At 50.1% G+C, this 17,596-nt stretch overlaps 2 protein-coding genes across 2 annotated transcripts; one reads left to right on the top strand and one right to left on the bottom strand.

Annotated features, from left to right (window-relative positions):
- Window positions 1-2,107: 2,107 nt before the first annotated feature.
- NIT1 (nitrilase 1) lies at window positions 2,108-9,441 on the bottom strand. Its single transcript, XM_063439156.1, has 6 exons — window positions 9,352-9,441; window positions 7,411-7,662; window positions 6,547-6,650; window positions 4,944-5,077; window positions 4,067-4,192; window positions 2,108-3,227 (listed from the first exon to the last, which is right to left on the bottom strand). Exons 1-6 carry the CDS (start codon window positions 9,408-9,410, stop codon window positions 2,958-2,960), a joined length of 945 nt encoding a protein of 314 aa, XP_063295226.1. The 5' UTR covers window positions 9,411-9,441; the 3' UTR covers window positions 2,108-2,957.
- Window positions 9,442-9,457: 16 nt separating this feature from the next.
- Window positions 9,458-16,094, top strand: PFDN2 (prefoldin subunit 2). The gene is made up of 4 exons (XM_063439157.1): window positions 9,458-9,563; window positions 14,398-14,486; window positions 14,698-14,821; window positions 15,461-16,094. The coding sequence occupies exons 1-4, from the start codon at window positions 9,525-9,527 to the stop codon at window positions 15,638-15,640; spliced, it is 432 nt and encodes a 143-aa protein (XP_063295227.1). The 5' UTR covers window positions 9,458-9,524; the 3' UTR covers window positions 15,641-16,094.
- Window positions 16,095-17,596: the final 1,502 nt, after the last annotated feature.

Raw genomic sequence — 17,596 nt, 5'->3', positions numbered from 1 at the left:
TCCCTTGGTAAACTCATCAGCTCCTTTGGCTTCCGTTATCATTTCTATGTGGATGACACGCAAATCTACCTGTCCTCTCCTGATCTCTCTCTGCCCATCTTGACTCGTGCCTCTCTGCGATTTCCAACTGGATGGCCTCTCACTTCCTTAAAACACTTGCACCACTGTAATCTATGAATGCGGCAGCGAGGCTCATTTTCCTGTCCGCCCGCACCTCTCACGCCTCCCTGCTCTGAAAGTCCCTGCATTCGCTTCCAGTTAGATATAGGCCTCAATTTAAAATTCTGGTGCTTGCTTACAAGTCCCTACATAATGCTGCTCCAACCTACCTATCCTTCCTAATACACAAGTATGTCCCGTTGAGGCCCCTGCCAAAGACCCACGTCAATCCTCTGTCCGTACTTCCACCTCTAATGCTCGTATCCAAGACTTCTCTGGGGCTGTACCTCTTCTGTGAAACACCTTTCCCTTCTCTGTTAGACTTTCACTCAGTCTCCACTCCTTAAAAAAAATCTTTGAAAATTTAAACTGTTAGCAGGTTTTTCTCCCCCACCCACCATGACTGCTCTCCTGCAACTGTCAAAAAAAAAAAAACTACTAAGCCCTCCGTGAATACTTTTCTAACAACCTACTTTGTACCCCTATTTTTACCCTTTGTGTCACTATACCCCACTCCCTCTAGCATGTAAGCTCATTGAGCAGGGCCCTCCACCCCCTCTGTTCCTGTACGTCCAGTTGTCTGGTTACAATTACATGTCTGTTAGTCCACCCATTGTACAGCGCTACGGAATCTGATGGCGCAATATAAATAATCATAATTTGGCTCCTGTCAAAGTCACTCAGCCCATTGTTCCTGCTTCCAACACAAGAAATTCAAGGACTGTTCACCTGCTGCCTAATATATATCAGCCCTTGACAAGTGACATTGTAATGATCTAATCAGTTATTCACTTCACCTGTCAGTGGTTTTAATGTTGTGGCTGATCATTAATTACATTAGGGAGCTATTAACAGTCAACCAGGTTGAGAGGTAGCCATACGTCTTGATGTCTGTAGCTGCTAATGATCCTTGGAGTATGTAACCTCTACCTCCACACACAGCATTGAGTATACAGGCTGTATACCAGGTAGGCAATAGATATAGAGCTCAGAAACCATATAGAAAGGTTTTTTTTTTAGTGTTTATTTGAATATTCAAACCTAAAAATATTCACACTGACATAACTTGAATGTGGAATTAAAGGACCACTCTAGGCACCCAGACCACTTCAGCTTAATGAGGTGGTCTGGGTGCCAGGTCCTTCTAGGGTTAACCCATTTTTTCATAAACATAGCAGTTTCAGAGAAACTGCTATGTTTATGAATGGGTTAAGCCTTCCCCCTATGTCTTCTAGTGGCTGTCTCATTGACAGCCGCTAGAGGCGCTTGCGTGCTTCTCACTGTGATTTTCACAGTGAGAGCACGCCAGCGTCCATAGGAAAGCATTATGAATGCTTTCCTATGTGACCGGCTGAATGCGCGCGCAGCTCTTGCGCGCGTGCGCATTCAGCCGACGGGGAGGAGAAGAGGAGGATCGGAGGAGGAGAGCAGAAGGAGAGCTCTCCGCCCAGCGCTGGAAAAAGGTAAGTTTTTACCCCTTTCCAGAGCCGGGCGGGAGGGGGTCCCTGAGGGTGGGGGCACCCTCAGGGCACTCTAGTGCCAGGAAAACGAGTATGCTTTCCTGGCACTAGAGTGGTCCTTTAAAGGTTTGTTAATGTGACAACTGTGTTTGTATTAATTGGGATTAGGCACAATGCCATAAAGTAAAAGAACACAAACAATAGGAATTATAACATTAGAAATACAAAACTAATGTTACAGTAAGCCCCAGCCCTTACTTTAGGGACCATGCAAAGATTAAAAACACTTTTTTTCCCTTAAAGGACCACTATAGGCACCCAGACCACTTCAGCTCAATGAAGTGGTCTGGGTGCCAGGTCCCTCTAGTTTTAACCCTGCAGCTGTAAACATAGCAGTTGCAGAGAAACTGCTATGTTTACAATATGGTTAATCCAGCCTCTAGTGGCTGTCTCATTGACAGCCGCTAGAGGCGCTTCTCACTGTGATTTTTCACAGTGAGAAGATGCCAGCGTCCATAAAACTAACTGAATGCGCGCGTGGCTCTTGCCGCTCATGCGCATTCCGTGCTGGAGAAAGGTAAGGGATTAACCTCTTCCTCCCCCTAGAGCCCGGCGGGAGGGGGGCCACGAGGGTGGGGGGGAACCTAAAGACCATTTAGTGCCCTTGGCGCTGGATCAGGCGCCTCCTCCCGCAATGTCAGACCAATGGAGGGCCTTTTGTTCATGCAGTACACCTTCCCCAGAGGAAAGCATTGAATAAATACTTTCCTATGTGGATTTTGTATAAATAATAAAATAAAATAAAAAACCTGGGGTGCAATGTCGTTTCATGGAGTTAAACTGTGAGAATCCAGGAAGTGCCTCTAGTGGCTGTCTTAACCGTGCAATGTTTTAACTTGCAGGATTAATGTCTAAACGGGCTAGCCTTTGCTCCTCACGACAGAGGCACTTCTGGGTGCTTATAGTGTTTCTTTATATTTTTGTCTGCCTTTTGCACTTTATATGTATTCCCATATGGTGGTTTTGTATCCACAATTATTGAAACAATGTACATCTTCTATGCTGTCAAATCAAATTACACAGCTTCTTCCTTGCTGTATATCACTGCCAAATGTTTCAGCAGAGGTAAAGTTCCATTCCATAATGTGGCACAGTGCCTGCATTCTCTGGAACTAATAATAATTGCATTGGTTTGCCTACTGATCGATGAAACTTGATCGTGACTCTGTTCTGATTTCAGAGATTAGTTAAGTGTTATATTTCGTTCAATCAACAATTTATGGCAATTAGAACATATTTCTCAGGAGATCTGCCTTGTTGCATGTAAGACTGAAACTTTCAGTCGTTTGTGTTCATGGCTACCTTGCCATACAAATCGGTTCTCCGGTGACTCTGCACTGGCATATCCCTGCGGACGCGGCTGAGAAAGGGCAGGTTGATCTCGGCATAGCACAGTCCTATCCCGTCCTGACACTGTGCAATGACTGAGCCCCATGGATCTACAACCATAGCGTGGCCGTACGAAGATCTCTTCAGATTGTGACTACCGGTTTGTGCTGCTGCCACAACATAGCACTGATTTTCGATAGCACGGGCTCTTAATAAGACCTTAAATTAGAAAATAAATATCTCAGTTAAGCCTTAAGTGAAAGCACATATATAATGCATTGTTTATCCCAACTTAATGTACTCTACTAATAAGAGGTGATTGACTAAAAGGCTGGTGGGCTGCATTAAAGGCAGTATTGTTGTATAAGTTGTCATAGGAGGGCAGTTACAATATTGTTTGTTTTTTGTTTGTTTTTTTAAATAAAGACCAATTAAAAAAACCTTGCTCTGTGGGCTTGCTCTCTCTCCCAGTACACTGCCAGCAACCATGTTTTGGGTGGATAGAAGTGATTTACGTGGTGTGCACCTGCCACAACTTAAATGGAGGTTAAATGGCAAGGTGAAACTTAAACTCCCGTCTGCAGTCTATTTCAGATGGCGGTTAGCTGGAGAGATTTGTGCATAGAGAACAATGTAGTTGAAGTTCTGTCAGCTCATCATCCACTGTTAAACCCACCCAGCTAGCATTTAGCAGTGCACAAGCTGACTAAAGTATTTAAAACACAAAAGCATAACGCTTGTTATAAATCAGACATTTGTGTTCTAATTTGGTCAGTGTTGTTATATAACAATATACATAGAGGTATCATGTGAACAGATTTCTCCCTGTGATCAATTTATTCTGTGAACTAGCATAGACTAAAAGTGGGCAGTATAGAACTCCCCATAATAATCAGATATAACGTTATTATGGGCTGGGCATCATTAGAAAAGGCACAATTGTAAGGTACTGGACCAAGTGCATTATGGTATATAGGCCCCTGCATATAAATCTACTCAAAACCTGGTGTTTGACACACTGCCGGCTCAACATTTCGGCTTTAAATGAAGAGACTGACCTCCCAGTGGGCAATCCCAGTAGTAACGGTGAAGGCCGAAGGGTAGGTCAAGAGTTCTGCTCCTTCCTGGATCAGCGCCAGGGCCATTTCTGGGAAGCGTAAATCATAGCACACACCAAGACCAACCTGAAGGGAAGTAACTACTTTAAAACGAGATCGTAAATATTGACAAGGTAAAATAATAATTTACATATGTTTGCAAATATGACAATCAGGGTTATATTCACTAAAGTGAGAATTTATGGAATTCAAAGTGAATTTTAAATTTAAGTCTAAAATAGACAAAATGGAGATATTCTCCAAGTCCGCCATGCTTCTATTTTGGGTACTTTAGTCATAACTTTGAAATGCATTTTTGTTATTTATACAGCCAAATCGCACATTTCAACATATTTAATTGTAGAATGGTTTAGGAGTGGCAACCAGTAGCTAGCTTTAAACAAAAAAACATAAAAATGTAAAAGTAACATCTGGATACATTGATAAGCAGAATAACGACAAATATATGTCCAACAGCTGACATTGCACGCTGTCATTGCAACCTGCAAAAAAGGTCTGTAGCGTGAGCAAGAATGCTTAAAGCTGAACTTACAAAAAAAACATTGTAGAGTGTGGGAGAAGGGAGGTTGAGTGGCATTTATGATCCAGTACAGAATGGTATCCTGACATAGAAATGTATTTCTCTGTTGGGTGCAAAACAGCACTGGAGCAAAGGGAAAGGTGATTTTGGCTTTACGGAAAAAAACTATTTGTTTTTCATTGTTTTGCCATGCAAAGAAAATTAACACAAAGTATGCATGTTGTTGGGATTGAAGGGGTTAATAATATTAGGTATATAATATAATAATGATCTGATAGACTGATTTTCTCTCCTCACCTTGCCAGCAGGTGTGTTAATTGGCGGAATGAGGTCTGGTCCAGGAATGGTAAATTTGCTTTCTTTCAACGACACCCCACTATGCAAATCTACATCAAAGAGGTGGGTTTTGCGATAAATGGATACAATGTGACCTGTATGAACACACCAAATGGAATAAGGAATAAAAAAAAAAAGAAATATTGAAGTGGAACTATCACTTCCCAGGAATATTCATATTGATTTCACTTATTCTCTCTGTTTAAAGGGACACTATAGTCACCTGAACAACTTTAGCTTAATGAAGCAGTTTTGGTGTATAGAACATGCCCCTGCAGCCTCACTGCTCAATCCTCTGCCATTTAGGAGTTAAATCCCTTTGTTTATGAACCCTAGTCACACCTCCCTGCATGTGACTTGCACAGCCTTCCATAAACACTTCCTGTAAAGAGAGCCCTATTTAGGCTTTCTTTATTGCAAGTTCTGTTTAATTACGATTTTCTTATCCCCTGCTATGGTAATAGCTTGCTAGACCCTGCAAGAGCCTCCTGTATGTGACTTAAGTTCAATTTAGAGATTGAGATACAATTATTTAAGGTAAATTACATCTGTTTGAAAGTGAAACCAGTTTTTTTTTCATGCAGACTCTGTCAACCATAGCCAGGGGAGGTGTGGCTAGGGCTGCATAAACAGAAACAAAGTGATTTAACTTATAAATGGCAGAGAATTGAGCAGTGAAATTGCAGGGGAATGATCTATACACTAAAACTGCTTTATTTAGCTAAAGTAATTTAGGTGACTATAGTGTTCCTTTAACAAATATGTGTGTGAACTTTGAAAATAACATTTAATGTAGAAATCTACAGAGCTGTACTTAAATCTATCCTGGAACTAAGTGGCTCCATCTTGGCTCCCTGTCAATCATTATTAGAAGCTTTGTCCTTTTTTGGTCATTAAGCACAATATGTGGAAAAATAGAAACACAATGTTGATCTTTCTTCTCTAAAGCAATGTGTGCCTGTGTGCCTTGACTGAACAGTATTGGGTTTTCATTTTTTAAATCTTTAACCCCTTAAGGACACAACTTCTGGAATAAAAGAGAATCATGACGGAATATATCCGTCATCTGTCCTTAAGGGGTTAAAAGAACACTTTAGGGTCAGGAACAGAAACATGTATTCTTGTAGATTATAGCAATGTTAACATTTTGGGGCTAAATACACCACTCTAGAGGCTGTCTTCTCTACCGCCACTAGATGGTGCTTTCGTACCCACAACTGAATCAGACTCCGTTATTTGTAGTTTGATGTCTGCACACATTGCATGAGTTTGTAGAACGTCCTCTGATGCTTCTCATTGGATTTAATACTTCTCTATTAAAAGCATTTGATTGGAAGAGTGCAGCGCTTGCCACACATGCTCTTCATGTCCACAATGCTTCTCTGTAAGAACATAAATTGTCATGACACATCTTGATTAGACGGAAAAGCAAATACCAGTCTTGATCAGCAATTAACACTCTCGTATAATACCGAAGTTTGAATTTTGCTTTATTTTGTTTTATGAGCAAAGAAAAAGTGTTGTTGAATAATCACCTGGCAAGCGCAGAGCATGGTGAATTTACCTGTATTATCCAGGACCACGTGAGAGTTAAATATCCTGCGATCAGTTTCCCAGTTGGGTCCTTTCTCATGAAACCCTCCCAAAGAAAGCCAGACACTGCATCTCCTAACACATCACAAACAAACAAACAAAAAAACAACCAAATTATAAGTGTAAAGATTTCAATGTTCAACATTCTTGAAAGATGAAGGTTCCCCTCACATACAGTATGGGTCATGACTAGTGACGTTACATATCTACAAAGTGTCCCTATTGAGGGTATGAATCCCCATATCCTTCTATTCTAGGAGCTCCATATTGCTGGTGAGTCTGAGTGTATAACAGAGCTCCGCAGCAATAACACTTACTGTAATGTGTTTAAAAATCATTCTGTGTAAATAACACACATTGTTTTTGTTCTAAATTACATTCTAGTTGCATAAATTGTTATCAGAAAATCACCTATAATTTCTTAAAGCAGCCCCATGCCACATTCTCAGGAACACCCCTAGAATTAAAGTGTCCCTCTTCATCATTTGAAATGTTGGGAGATATGAAATTATAAACAGAGATTTTTTTTTTTTAACAATGTCTCCCCATTGAGAAATGCTTTCCTATGGACTGTTAGAATGCGCGCGCGGCTCTTGCCTCGCATGCTTATTCCGCTCCACTCGGGAGCTGACGGCGGGGGAAGAGAGGTCACCGGAACTGGATTAAGGTAAGTGGCTGAAGGGGTTTAGGGCCCCCCAAAGATTATCTAGTGTCAGGAAACGGGTTTGTTTTCCTAACACTATATAGTGGTCCTTTAAAAACTGATAAAAAGATTTTAAAATCATTAAAATTCAAAACCAGGTGTATGCAGACAATGATCAACAGCCATACACACCTGGCAAGGCTCATGTACCGCTGAATAATGTCCCCCTTCAATGTCTCAGCAAGACTTAGGGTCTCCTCGGTGCTGCCACCGATATAGTCAAAAGCCTCAGGGAGAAACACCATGCTTGCCTTTCGAGAGGCTGCTTCCTGGATCAGTCCTGAACATACAGTGAAATTCTTCTCTTTATCAGACGTTGAGGTCATCTGGCAAACGGCTATCAAAGGCTTGAGAGCATCCATTGTGGTGGACATAATTCTAATCCTTCAAAATCACATTACAAAACACAGTTTAGAGTCAATATATGGCTGCAATTTGTGGATTTTTAGATGTCAATGAACTACAACATGCATGATTTTGTTTGCTGAGGATCATCAAAGGATAAAATTATATGAAACGTAGCAGTGTTCTAGATCACCACCTTCTGACTTGTTGTTTCTGTCTCTCTGATGTTTACAATCAAAGCTGAGTATCAGTTAGCCATTGTGCCCTCGTTGCATTGCAATTGGACCGGCCATAATAACATACATACAGGCACTCCTCACTTTGCAACTGAGTTCCATTCTTACGACTCGGTCGGTAAGTGAGGATGAGCTACGGAACATGCGCACCAGTGTAGGTCTATGTTCGGGGAAAATTTCCCTGAACACAGACAAGCACAGCAGAGCAGGGAATCCCTCAAATCTATGTTCGGTGAACATTCCATTGAATTCCCATGCTAGAGAGCTGGTTGTAAGTGTGAGCTGTCGTAAAACAGGTAGGTCGTTAAGTGAGGACCACATGTACCAAAAAACTTCCATTTTAGGTTGTGTGGGGTATTGTGAGATATTTTAGGTGAATTACATGGCTGATAACCATTTACATATATGTCATGTACAGGCCAAATCATCTTATGTACAAAGAAAGATTTCTTATGGGTGCACTCTAGGTACTGTATCTAGTTCATCTACTTTAAAGGGAAACTCCAGTTCCAGGAAAACAATCTGTTTTCCTGGCACTGCAGGTCCCCTATTCCTCCCACCTCCCAATCCCCGGTAGCTGAAGGGGTGAAAACCCCTTCAGGTCACTTACCTGAGACCCCGCCGATGTCCCTCGGCTGTGGTTTCTTCTCGCCGCCGCTCCTCCCAGTCATTACGTCGGCCAGTGGGCGAGACTGATCCCGCCCAACGGCCGGGGAAACCTACTGCGCATGCTTGGCAATGCCACGCATGCGCATTAGAGCTCCCCATAGGAAAGCATTGAAAATGCTTTTCAATGCTTTCCTATGGGGAATTGAGCGACGCTGGAGGTCCTCACACATCGTGAGGACGTCCAGCGACGCTCTAGCACAGGTTTATGTGCTATAGAGCAGGAAGTGCCCTCTAGTGGCTGTAATTGCAGATTACACTTGCAGGGTCAAGGGTAGTGGGAGTTGGCACCCAGACCACTCCAATGGGCAGAAGTGGTCTGGGTGCCTGGAGTGTCCCTTTAAATGGTTATCGTGGGCTGCAGTGGTTATGGTGCTTAGAGTGTTCCTTTCAAACATGGAGGAATAATCGCTTTTAGTGGAAAACTGTTCTTTAAAACGTACCTTTTTTTTTTTTAAAGGAATGGGTTGGTACAGGCTGGCTTAAAGAGTTAGCTGACCCTCTAAGCCAATCAGCGGTGGCCCTGTCCTGCGGCATTCCGCGCTTTCTGTATCTCAGATTCAGAAGCCGGATGCCACGACGTGGACCTGAGGAACAGAGCTGGTGGCAAACGTTTAAAGACCGGTTTAACCCCTGAAGGTAAGAGTGCGCCTCCTGGCACCATAACAACTTTCATTACATGAAGTTGTTATGGTGACTGGGGTGTCACTTTAAATTCTTAGCAACTTTCACTTTAATAAATGACCCTGAGTGACTCACTGTCTGTGTCTGGGGGATACTGATTACCCCCTCAGTGAAGGGTTCAGTTGCTCGTGACGTCACTCACCCGCGCCGGTGGAGGAGGAGGCTGTCGACTCGCGCTCTCAGCAACCCGCTCCCCGCCATCCGAGCTGCTCTGCCCTCAGTAAAGATGGCGGCGGGGGAGACCCGACCGGAAGTTACGTAGAAGAAGGATGAGTTCCTGTGCGCAGAGTTGGTGCGCGGTGCGACGACAGCGTGATGGCTTCAGCAGCGGCGAAACAGATTGCCGCCGAGCAGGTAAACCGGCCGCCCCGCCCTCCCCGTTACAGCGCCGAGTACATTGTCATTCTATAGCGATATACTCGGTGTGTGAGCGGCCGCCCAGCCGGGATTCCTGTCAGCGAGAGCGAGAGATCACTCAGTGACCGCATGACACACCGCGAGCGCAACTCACCACCACCACCACCACCACCACCATCATCATAATAATAATAATATAACATAACCCGGCAGGCGGACACTGACATCCCACAATGCTGTACGGCATCCACATCACACAACCTGTCCCACCCGACCCCCCGCAGCCTGACACAACCTGTCCCACCCGGCCCCCCGCAGCCTGACACAACCTGTCCCACCCGACCCCCCGCAGCCTGACACAACCTGTCCCACCCGGCCCCCCGCAGCCTGACACAACCTGTCCCACCCGGCCCCCCGCAGCCTGACACAACCTGTCCGACCCGGCCCCCCGCAGCCTGACACAACCTGTCCGACCCGGCCCCCCCGCAGCCTGACACAACCTGTCCGACCCGGCCCCCCGCAGCCTGACACAACCTGTCCCACCCGGCCCCCCGCAGCCTGACACAACCTGTCCCACCCGGCCCCCCGCAGCCTGACACAACCTGTCCCACCCGGCCCCCCGCAGCCTGACACAACCTGTCCGACCCGGCCCCCCGCAGCCTGACACAACCTGTCCCACCCGGCCCCCCGCAGCCTGACACAACCTGTCCCACCCGGCCCCCCGCAGCCTGACACAACCTGTCCCACCCGGCCCCCCGCAGCCTGACACAACCTGTCCGACCCGGCCCCCCGCAGCCTGACACAACCTGTCCGACCCGGCCCCCCGCAGCCTGACACAACCTGTCCGACCCGGCCCCCCGCAGCCTGACACAACCTGTCCGACCCGGCCCCCCGCAGCCTGACACAACCTGTCCGACCCGGCCCCCCGCAGCCTGACACAACCTGTCCGACCCGGCCCCCCGCAGCCTGACACAACCTGTCCGACCCGGCCCCCCGCAGCCTGACACAACCTGTCCGACCCCGCCCCCCGCAGCCTGACACAACCTGTCCGACCCGGCCCCCCGCAGCCTGACACAACCTGTCCGACCCGGCCCCCCGCAGCCTGACACAACCTGTCCGACCCGGCCCCCCGCAGCCTGACACAACCTGTCCGACCCGGCCCCCCGCAGCCTGACACAACCTGTCCGACCCGGCCCCCCGCAGCCTGACACAACCTGTCCGACCCGGCCCCCCGCAGCCTGACACAACCTGTCCGACCCGGCCCCCCGCAGCCTGACACAACCTGTCCGATCCTGCCCCCCGCAGCCTGACACAACCTGTCCGACCCGGCCCCCCGCAGCCTGACACAACCTGTCCGACCCGGCCCCCCGCAGCCTGACACAACCTGTCCGACCCGGCCCCCCGCAGCCTGACACAACCTGTCCGACCCGGCCCCCCGCAGCCTGACACAACCTGTCCGACCCGGCCCCCCGCAGCCTGACACAACCTGTCCGACCCGGCCCCCCGCAGCCTGACACAACCTGTCCGACCCGGCCCCCCGCAGCCTGACACAACCTGTCCGACCCGGCCCCCCGCAGCCTGACACAACCTGTCCGACCCGGCCCCCCGCAGCCTGACACAACCTGTCCGACCCGGCCCCCCGCAGCCTGACACAACCTGTCCGACCCGGCCCCCCGCAGCCTGACACAACCTGTCCGACCCGGCCCCCCGCAGCCTGACACAACCTGTCCGACCCGGCCCCCCGCAGCCTGACACAACCTGTCCGACCCGGCCCCCCGCAGCCTGACACAACCTGTCCGACCCGGCCCCCCGCAGCCTGACACAACCTGTCCGACCCGGCCCCCCGCAGCCTGACACAACCTGTCCGACCCGGCCCCCCGCAGCCTGACACAACCTGTCCGACCCGGCCCCCCGCAGCCTGACACAACCTGTCCGACCCGGCCCCCCGCAGCCTGACACAACCTGTCCGACCCGGCCCCCCGCAGCCTGACACAACCTGTCCGACCCGGCCCCCCGCAGCCTGACACAACCTGTCCGACCCGGCCCCCCGCAGCCTGACACAACCTGTCCGACCCGGCCCCCCGCAGCCTGACACAACCTGTCCGACCCGGCCCCCCGCAGCCTGACACAACCTGTCCGACCCGGCCCCCCGCAGCCTGACACAACCTGTCCGACCCGGCCCCCCGCAGCCTGACACAACCTGTCCGACCCGGCCCCCCGCAGCCTGACACAACCTGTCCGACCCGGCCCCCCGCAGCCTGACACAACCTGTCCGACCCGGCCCCCCGCAGCCTGACACAACCTGTCCGACCCGGCCCCCCGCAGCCTGACACAACCTGTCCGACCCGGCCCCCCGCAGCCTGACACAACCTGTCCGACCCGGCCCCCCGCAGCCTGACACAACCTGTCCGACCCGGCCCCCCGCAGCCTGACACAACCTGTCCGACCCGGCCCCCCGCAGCCTGACACAACCTGTCCGACCCGGCCCCCCGCAGCCTGACACAACCTGTCCGACCCGGCCCCCCGCAGCCTGACACAACCTGTCCGACCCGGCCCCCCGCAGCCTGACACAACCTGTCCGACCCGGCCCCCCGCAGCCTGACACAACCTGTCCGACCCGGCCCCCCGCAGCCTGACACAACCTGTCCGACCCGGCCCCCCGCAGCCTGACACAACCTGTCCGACCCGGCCCCCCGCAGCCTGACACAACCTGTCCGACCCGGCCCCCCGCAGCCTGACACAACCTGTCCGACCCGGCCCCCCGCAGCCTGACACAACCTGTCCGACCCGGCCCCCCGCAGCCTGACACAACCTGTCCGACCCGGCCCCCCGCAGCCTGACACAACCTGTCCGACCCGGCCCCCCGCAGCCTGACACAACCTGTCCGACCCGGCCCCCCGCAGCCTGACACAACCTGTCCGACCCGGCCCCCCGCAGCCTGACACAACCTGTCCGACCCGGCCCCCCGCAGCCTGACACAACCTGTCCGACCCGGCCCCCCGCAGCCTGACACAACCTGTCCGACCCGGCCCCCCGCAGCCTGACACAACCTGCCCCCCGCAGCCTGACACAACCTGCCCCCCGCAGCCTGACACAACCTGCCCCCCGCAGCCTGACACAACCTGCCCCCCGCAGCCTGACACAACCTGCCCCCCGCAGCCTGACACAACCCGCCCCCCGCAGCCTGACACAACCCGCCCCCCGCAGCCTGACACAACCCGCCCCCCGCAGCCTGACACAACCCGCCCCCCGCAGCCTGACACAACCCGCCCCCCGCAGCCTGACACAACCCGCCCCCCGCAGCCTGACACAACCCGCCCCCCGCAGCCTGACACAACCCGCAGCCTGACACAACCCGCCCCCCGCAGCCTGACACAACCCGCAGCCTGACACAACCCGCCCCCCGCAGCCTGACACAACCCGCAGCCTGACACAACCCGCCCCCCGCAGCCTGACACAACCTGTCTGACCCGGCCCCCCGCAGCCTGACACAACCTGTCTGACCCGGCCCCCCGCAGCCTGACACAACCTGTCTGACCCGGCCCCCCGCAGCCTGACACAACCTGTCTGACCCGGCCCCCCGCAGCCTGACACAACCTGTCTGACCCGGCCCCCCGCAGCCTGACACAACCTGTCTGACCCGGCCCCCCGCAGCCTGACACAACCTGTCTGACCCGGCCCCCCGCAGCCTGACACAACCTGTCTGACCCGGCCCCCCGCAGCCTGACACAACCTGTCTGACCCGGCCCCCCGCAGCCTGACACAACCTGTCTGACCCGGCCCCCCGCAGCCTGACACAACCTGTCTGACCCGGCCCCCCGCAGCCTGACACAACCTGTCTGACCCGGCCCCCCGCAGCCTGACACAACCTGTCTGACCCGGCCCCCCGCAGCCTGACACAACCTGTCTGACCCGGCCCCCCGCAGCCTGACACAACCTGTCTGACCCGGCCCCCCGCAGCCTGACACAACCTGTCTGACCCGGCCCCCCGCAGCCTGACACAACCTGTCTGACCCGGCCCCCCGCAGCCTGACACAACCTGTCTGACCCGGCCCCCCGCAGCCTGACACAACCTGTCTGACCCGGCCCCCCGCAGCCTGACACAACCTGTCTGACCCGGCCCCCCGCAGCCTGACACAACCTGTCTGACCCGGCCCCCCGCAGCCTGACACAACCTGTCTGACCCGGCCCCCCGCAGCCTGACACAACCTGTCTGACCCGGCCCCCCGCAGCCTGACACAACCTGTCTGACCCGGCCCCCCGCAGCCTGACACAACCTGTCCGACCCGGCCCCCCGCAGCCTGACACAACCTGTCCGACCCGGCCCCCCGCAGCCTGACACAACCTGTCCGACCCGCCCCGACGCAACCTGTCCGGCCCGACGCAACCTGTCCGGCCCGGCCCGACGCAACCTGCCCGGCCCGGCCCGACGCAACCGGCCCGGCCCGACGCAACCTGCCCGGCCCGACGCAACCTGACCGGCCCGACGCAACCTGCCCGGCCCGACGCAACCTGTCCGGCCCGACGCGCCCTGCCCGACGCAACCGGCCCTGCCCGACGCAACCGGCCCTGCCCGGCCAGGCGCAACCTGCCCGGCCCGACGCAACCTGCCCGGCCAGACGCAACCTGCCCGGCCCGACGCAACCTGCCCGGCCCGACGCAACCTGCCCGGCCCGACGCAACCTGCCCGGCCCGACGCAACCTGCCCGGCCCCCCGCAACCTGTCCGACCCGACATGTTGCCTCAACACTAAATGGCACTGCAATGGTTCAGTCAGTCAAGGACAGATTACCCACTGATTGCAAAATTATTATTTATTTTTTATTTGCAGGTGGTGGCCGGATTTAACAGACTAAGGCAAGAGCAGAGAGGCTTGGCATCCAAGGCAGCAGAGCTAGAAATGGAACTGAATGAGCATACGTGAGTGAACTCTTCCAGTATACTGTGTGGTTAAACAATGTACGGTGGGAAAATTCACTCAATGACCCCGTTCTAATTATGCTATACAGTAGAATCGAATTGAATAGAGTACTGATGCGTCCTTTCCAGTAACACTTACCTCTCTCCAAAGGTTAAAATACCAGATTATCTATCTAAAACAAAAGTGTTGATATTTGTATTCTTCATGTAGATTGGTTATTGATACCCTGAAAGACGTGGATCAGAGCAGGAAGTGCTATCGATTGGTTGGGGGTGTTTTGGTGGAGCGCACAGTGAAAGAAGTCTTGCCAGCCTTGCAGAACAACAAAGAGCAGGTAATACATTTTGATTTCTTACCAAATGGAAAAGTGCATGCTACACTAGTCATGTTAATTATCATTTTATTAAACCAAAACTTATTGTGGTCGTACAAGAGGAAGCGGATTGCAATTGTGTGGTCGGTACATCACTCAATGAAACATAAGTTGCTACAGATGCTTGTTTGGACATTACAATCTAGGTGTGGACATGAAGAGCGTGCAGGACAGGATGATTGAAAAACAAGCAACATGAAACCATGGTTATGTATATGCAACTGAATAGACTAGGAGAAATTGAAACTAGAAGGTAGGATGAGATTGATCAAGTCAGATATGGAATGATACTTCCTGGTGTTTTACATTAAAATCAGTTTGAAGGCTGCCTTGTAGGACATTGTGGGATCCATTTTTTATTTTTTTTTATCAGATTCTGTTTTACCTGTCTCAGTTGCCTTGTTTTTTGTATTTATGTACAATGAATGATACTATGAGGCCATATAAGAGATGAGCTCTGTCATTAATCCAAGTCCTGTGTATAATTGTATGGTTACTCCTGCCACGTTGCTAGTTTTGAAAGGTACAGAGCAAGATGTATTCTTGTCTGCTTTTGCATCCATTGAAGAGCTAATGTGTAAATTTTTAACCATGTTGCAGATTAACAAAATCATTGAGACACTAAGTGCACAGCTGCAGACAAAGGGGAGAGAGCTGAACGAATTCCGAGAGAAGCACAACATACGCATCATGGGGGAAGACGAGGCCAAGCAGCCCCCCAAGGATAACGGGGATGGCTCTGGGGCCAAACAAAGTTCTGCGGGTGTCTTGGTATCTTAAAAGGCCAAGAACCCACACAACCTTGCACTGATACCCGTCCTCCTCAAGGCCGGAGCAGATCTTTTTTTTTTTTTGGTTTGTCTATGAACGTTAAACTTGCCCATTGAGTTTGGTTACTGTGTCACAGCATGTTCTTCCAACTAGTTTCATCACGATACGCTGTAATATTCCAGTCCTTAGTGACTGCAAGCTGGAAATTTTTTAAGGCTATCACAGACATAAAGTTCATGTGACGTAACCTTCCCTTAGTTTACAGTCATTGTCTCACTGGAGATTGTCTTGCATACTGTTTTTTTTTTTTTTTTATTTTTTTTTTTTATATCTCCCAGATTTCAAGAATTGGAATTGAGAGCCAGCTTCACATACATCCATCACCTGTCCCGTAACATTTTGAGTTTCTTCCCCCATTTAATATTTTTGATCTTGTTAAATAAACTTATTGTTTTCTCTCCCATATTTGGAGGTCTTAATCCAGATGGAGAGCAAATCTGCTTGGTTTGACTGCTGCATGTTGCACGGATGTGACATTTAAAGGTGGTTGTCAGGATAGGCCTTGTATACTTTTTCACCAATCTTCTGGAGTGTTCACTCTTTTATGTGTTCTCTGTAGGCATGATGTAGGTTTTGATAACATTAGCAAAACTTGTTGGGTGCAGTAAACATATTAATACAAAGTGCAAATACACGACGACCTTTGTCATTTCTGGCACATTGCTTTGGGCAAGTGACTAAGGGTCTACTCGTAAACCTTTCTGAGTGCTGTCTGGAGAGTTTGTGCGTGTTTTTAAATCTTAGGGTGAACAAATACTATAATTTTGTAAAAATAAATATGCCATCTTTAATTTGCTACACAGAGAACATATTTTTTTTTTTATCAAACGTTAGGAAACTTTTACATCAGAACAATCTCTTCAATGTCTCACTTGTTGGTCTGAAATAAGAGACACGGAGAACAGGCTGTAGTTATTTCTAAATAGGTTTTCTAATACGTCTCTGTCATACATATTTATATACGATTTATTTGAAATTATATCTTTGCATAAGGCTGGTGTCCAACACCACTAGCCAGCTGTAAACGTTACTTGCCACAGGAAACCTCCTTCTGTAATGTGATGGCTGGGACAGCCACCCTTTGTAAAAGCTTTGTCAGATTTATACTCTTGCAGTTTTTCTATGCGTTTCACCTTCTCAGTTGTATGTCATCTTGCAGTCCCTATGCACTCAGGCTCAATAAGAAAGGTGGGTGGGAGAATATAAATCAGATGGGGTGGGGCTTAAGCCCAGTTGCATTTCAATTCTGAAAGCATTAATATACTTATTTCACTGTTGTAACCTCACTTGTGAAGAATACAGTTCAGCCCATGGAGCAACTTTCACAACATGCTGATTTCAAACAGCACGAAGGATCCTCACAGGTAAAGGGGTTTCATGACTCACCTGGCAGGGTGAATTTTTCATTAAACAATGAACAATGGGACAGTGGTATTTTTTAACCTCGCTATCAACGTATGCCTCACATCAGTACCTGTATTTCGTAGAACAGTCCTGAGTTTAGGCCCCCTGTCATGTTTTCAATAATCCTTACACCTGAGAACGGCCTGATCTAACTTGGGCAATAACTATTAAAAGTGATGCAGTACACTACTTTATAAGATGAATACTATCATCAAACTAACTCAGCAGGCCATAAAAAAAGCCTTGATACTGGAAATTTTACTTTTGGCAATCACAGTGATTCTCAATACTCCATATGGTGTCTCATGGACACAGCTGCTCCCTATTATTTGACAAACTGTCCAAAACTGGAGAGGGGGCTTCCTTCCGACTGCCACTACACTCTACCATGCCTAAAACAGGTGAATCTGAGCTGGGGAGGCTAAAGTGTCAGCCGACCTATGAATGCATATTAACATAGATATTTCTTATTTTAGAGAGAACCTAGCTTGGAGTTTTAGT

Source organism: Pelobates fuscus, chromosome 13 (assembly GCF_036172605.1).
Source record: "Pelobates fuscus isolate aPelFus1 chromosome 13, aPelFus1.pri, whole genome shotgun sequence".
Classification (NCBI taxonomy): domain Eukaryota; kingdom Metazoa; phylum Chordata; class Amphibia; order Anura; family Pelobatidae; genus Pelobates; species Pelobates fuscus.
Note: the sequence above shows the minus strand (reverse complement) of the source record. Positions and strands in the feature narration are given on the sequence as shown.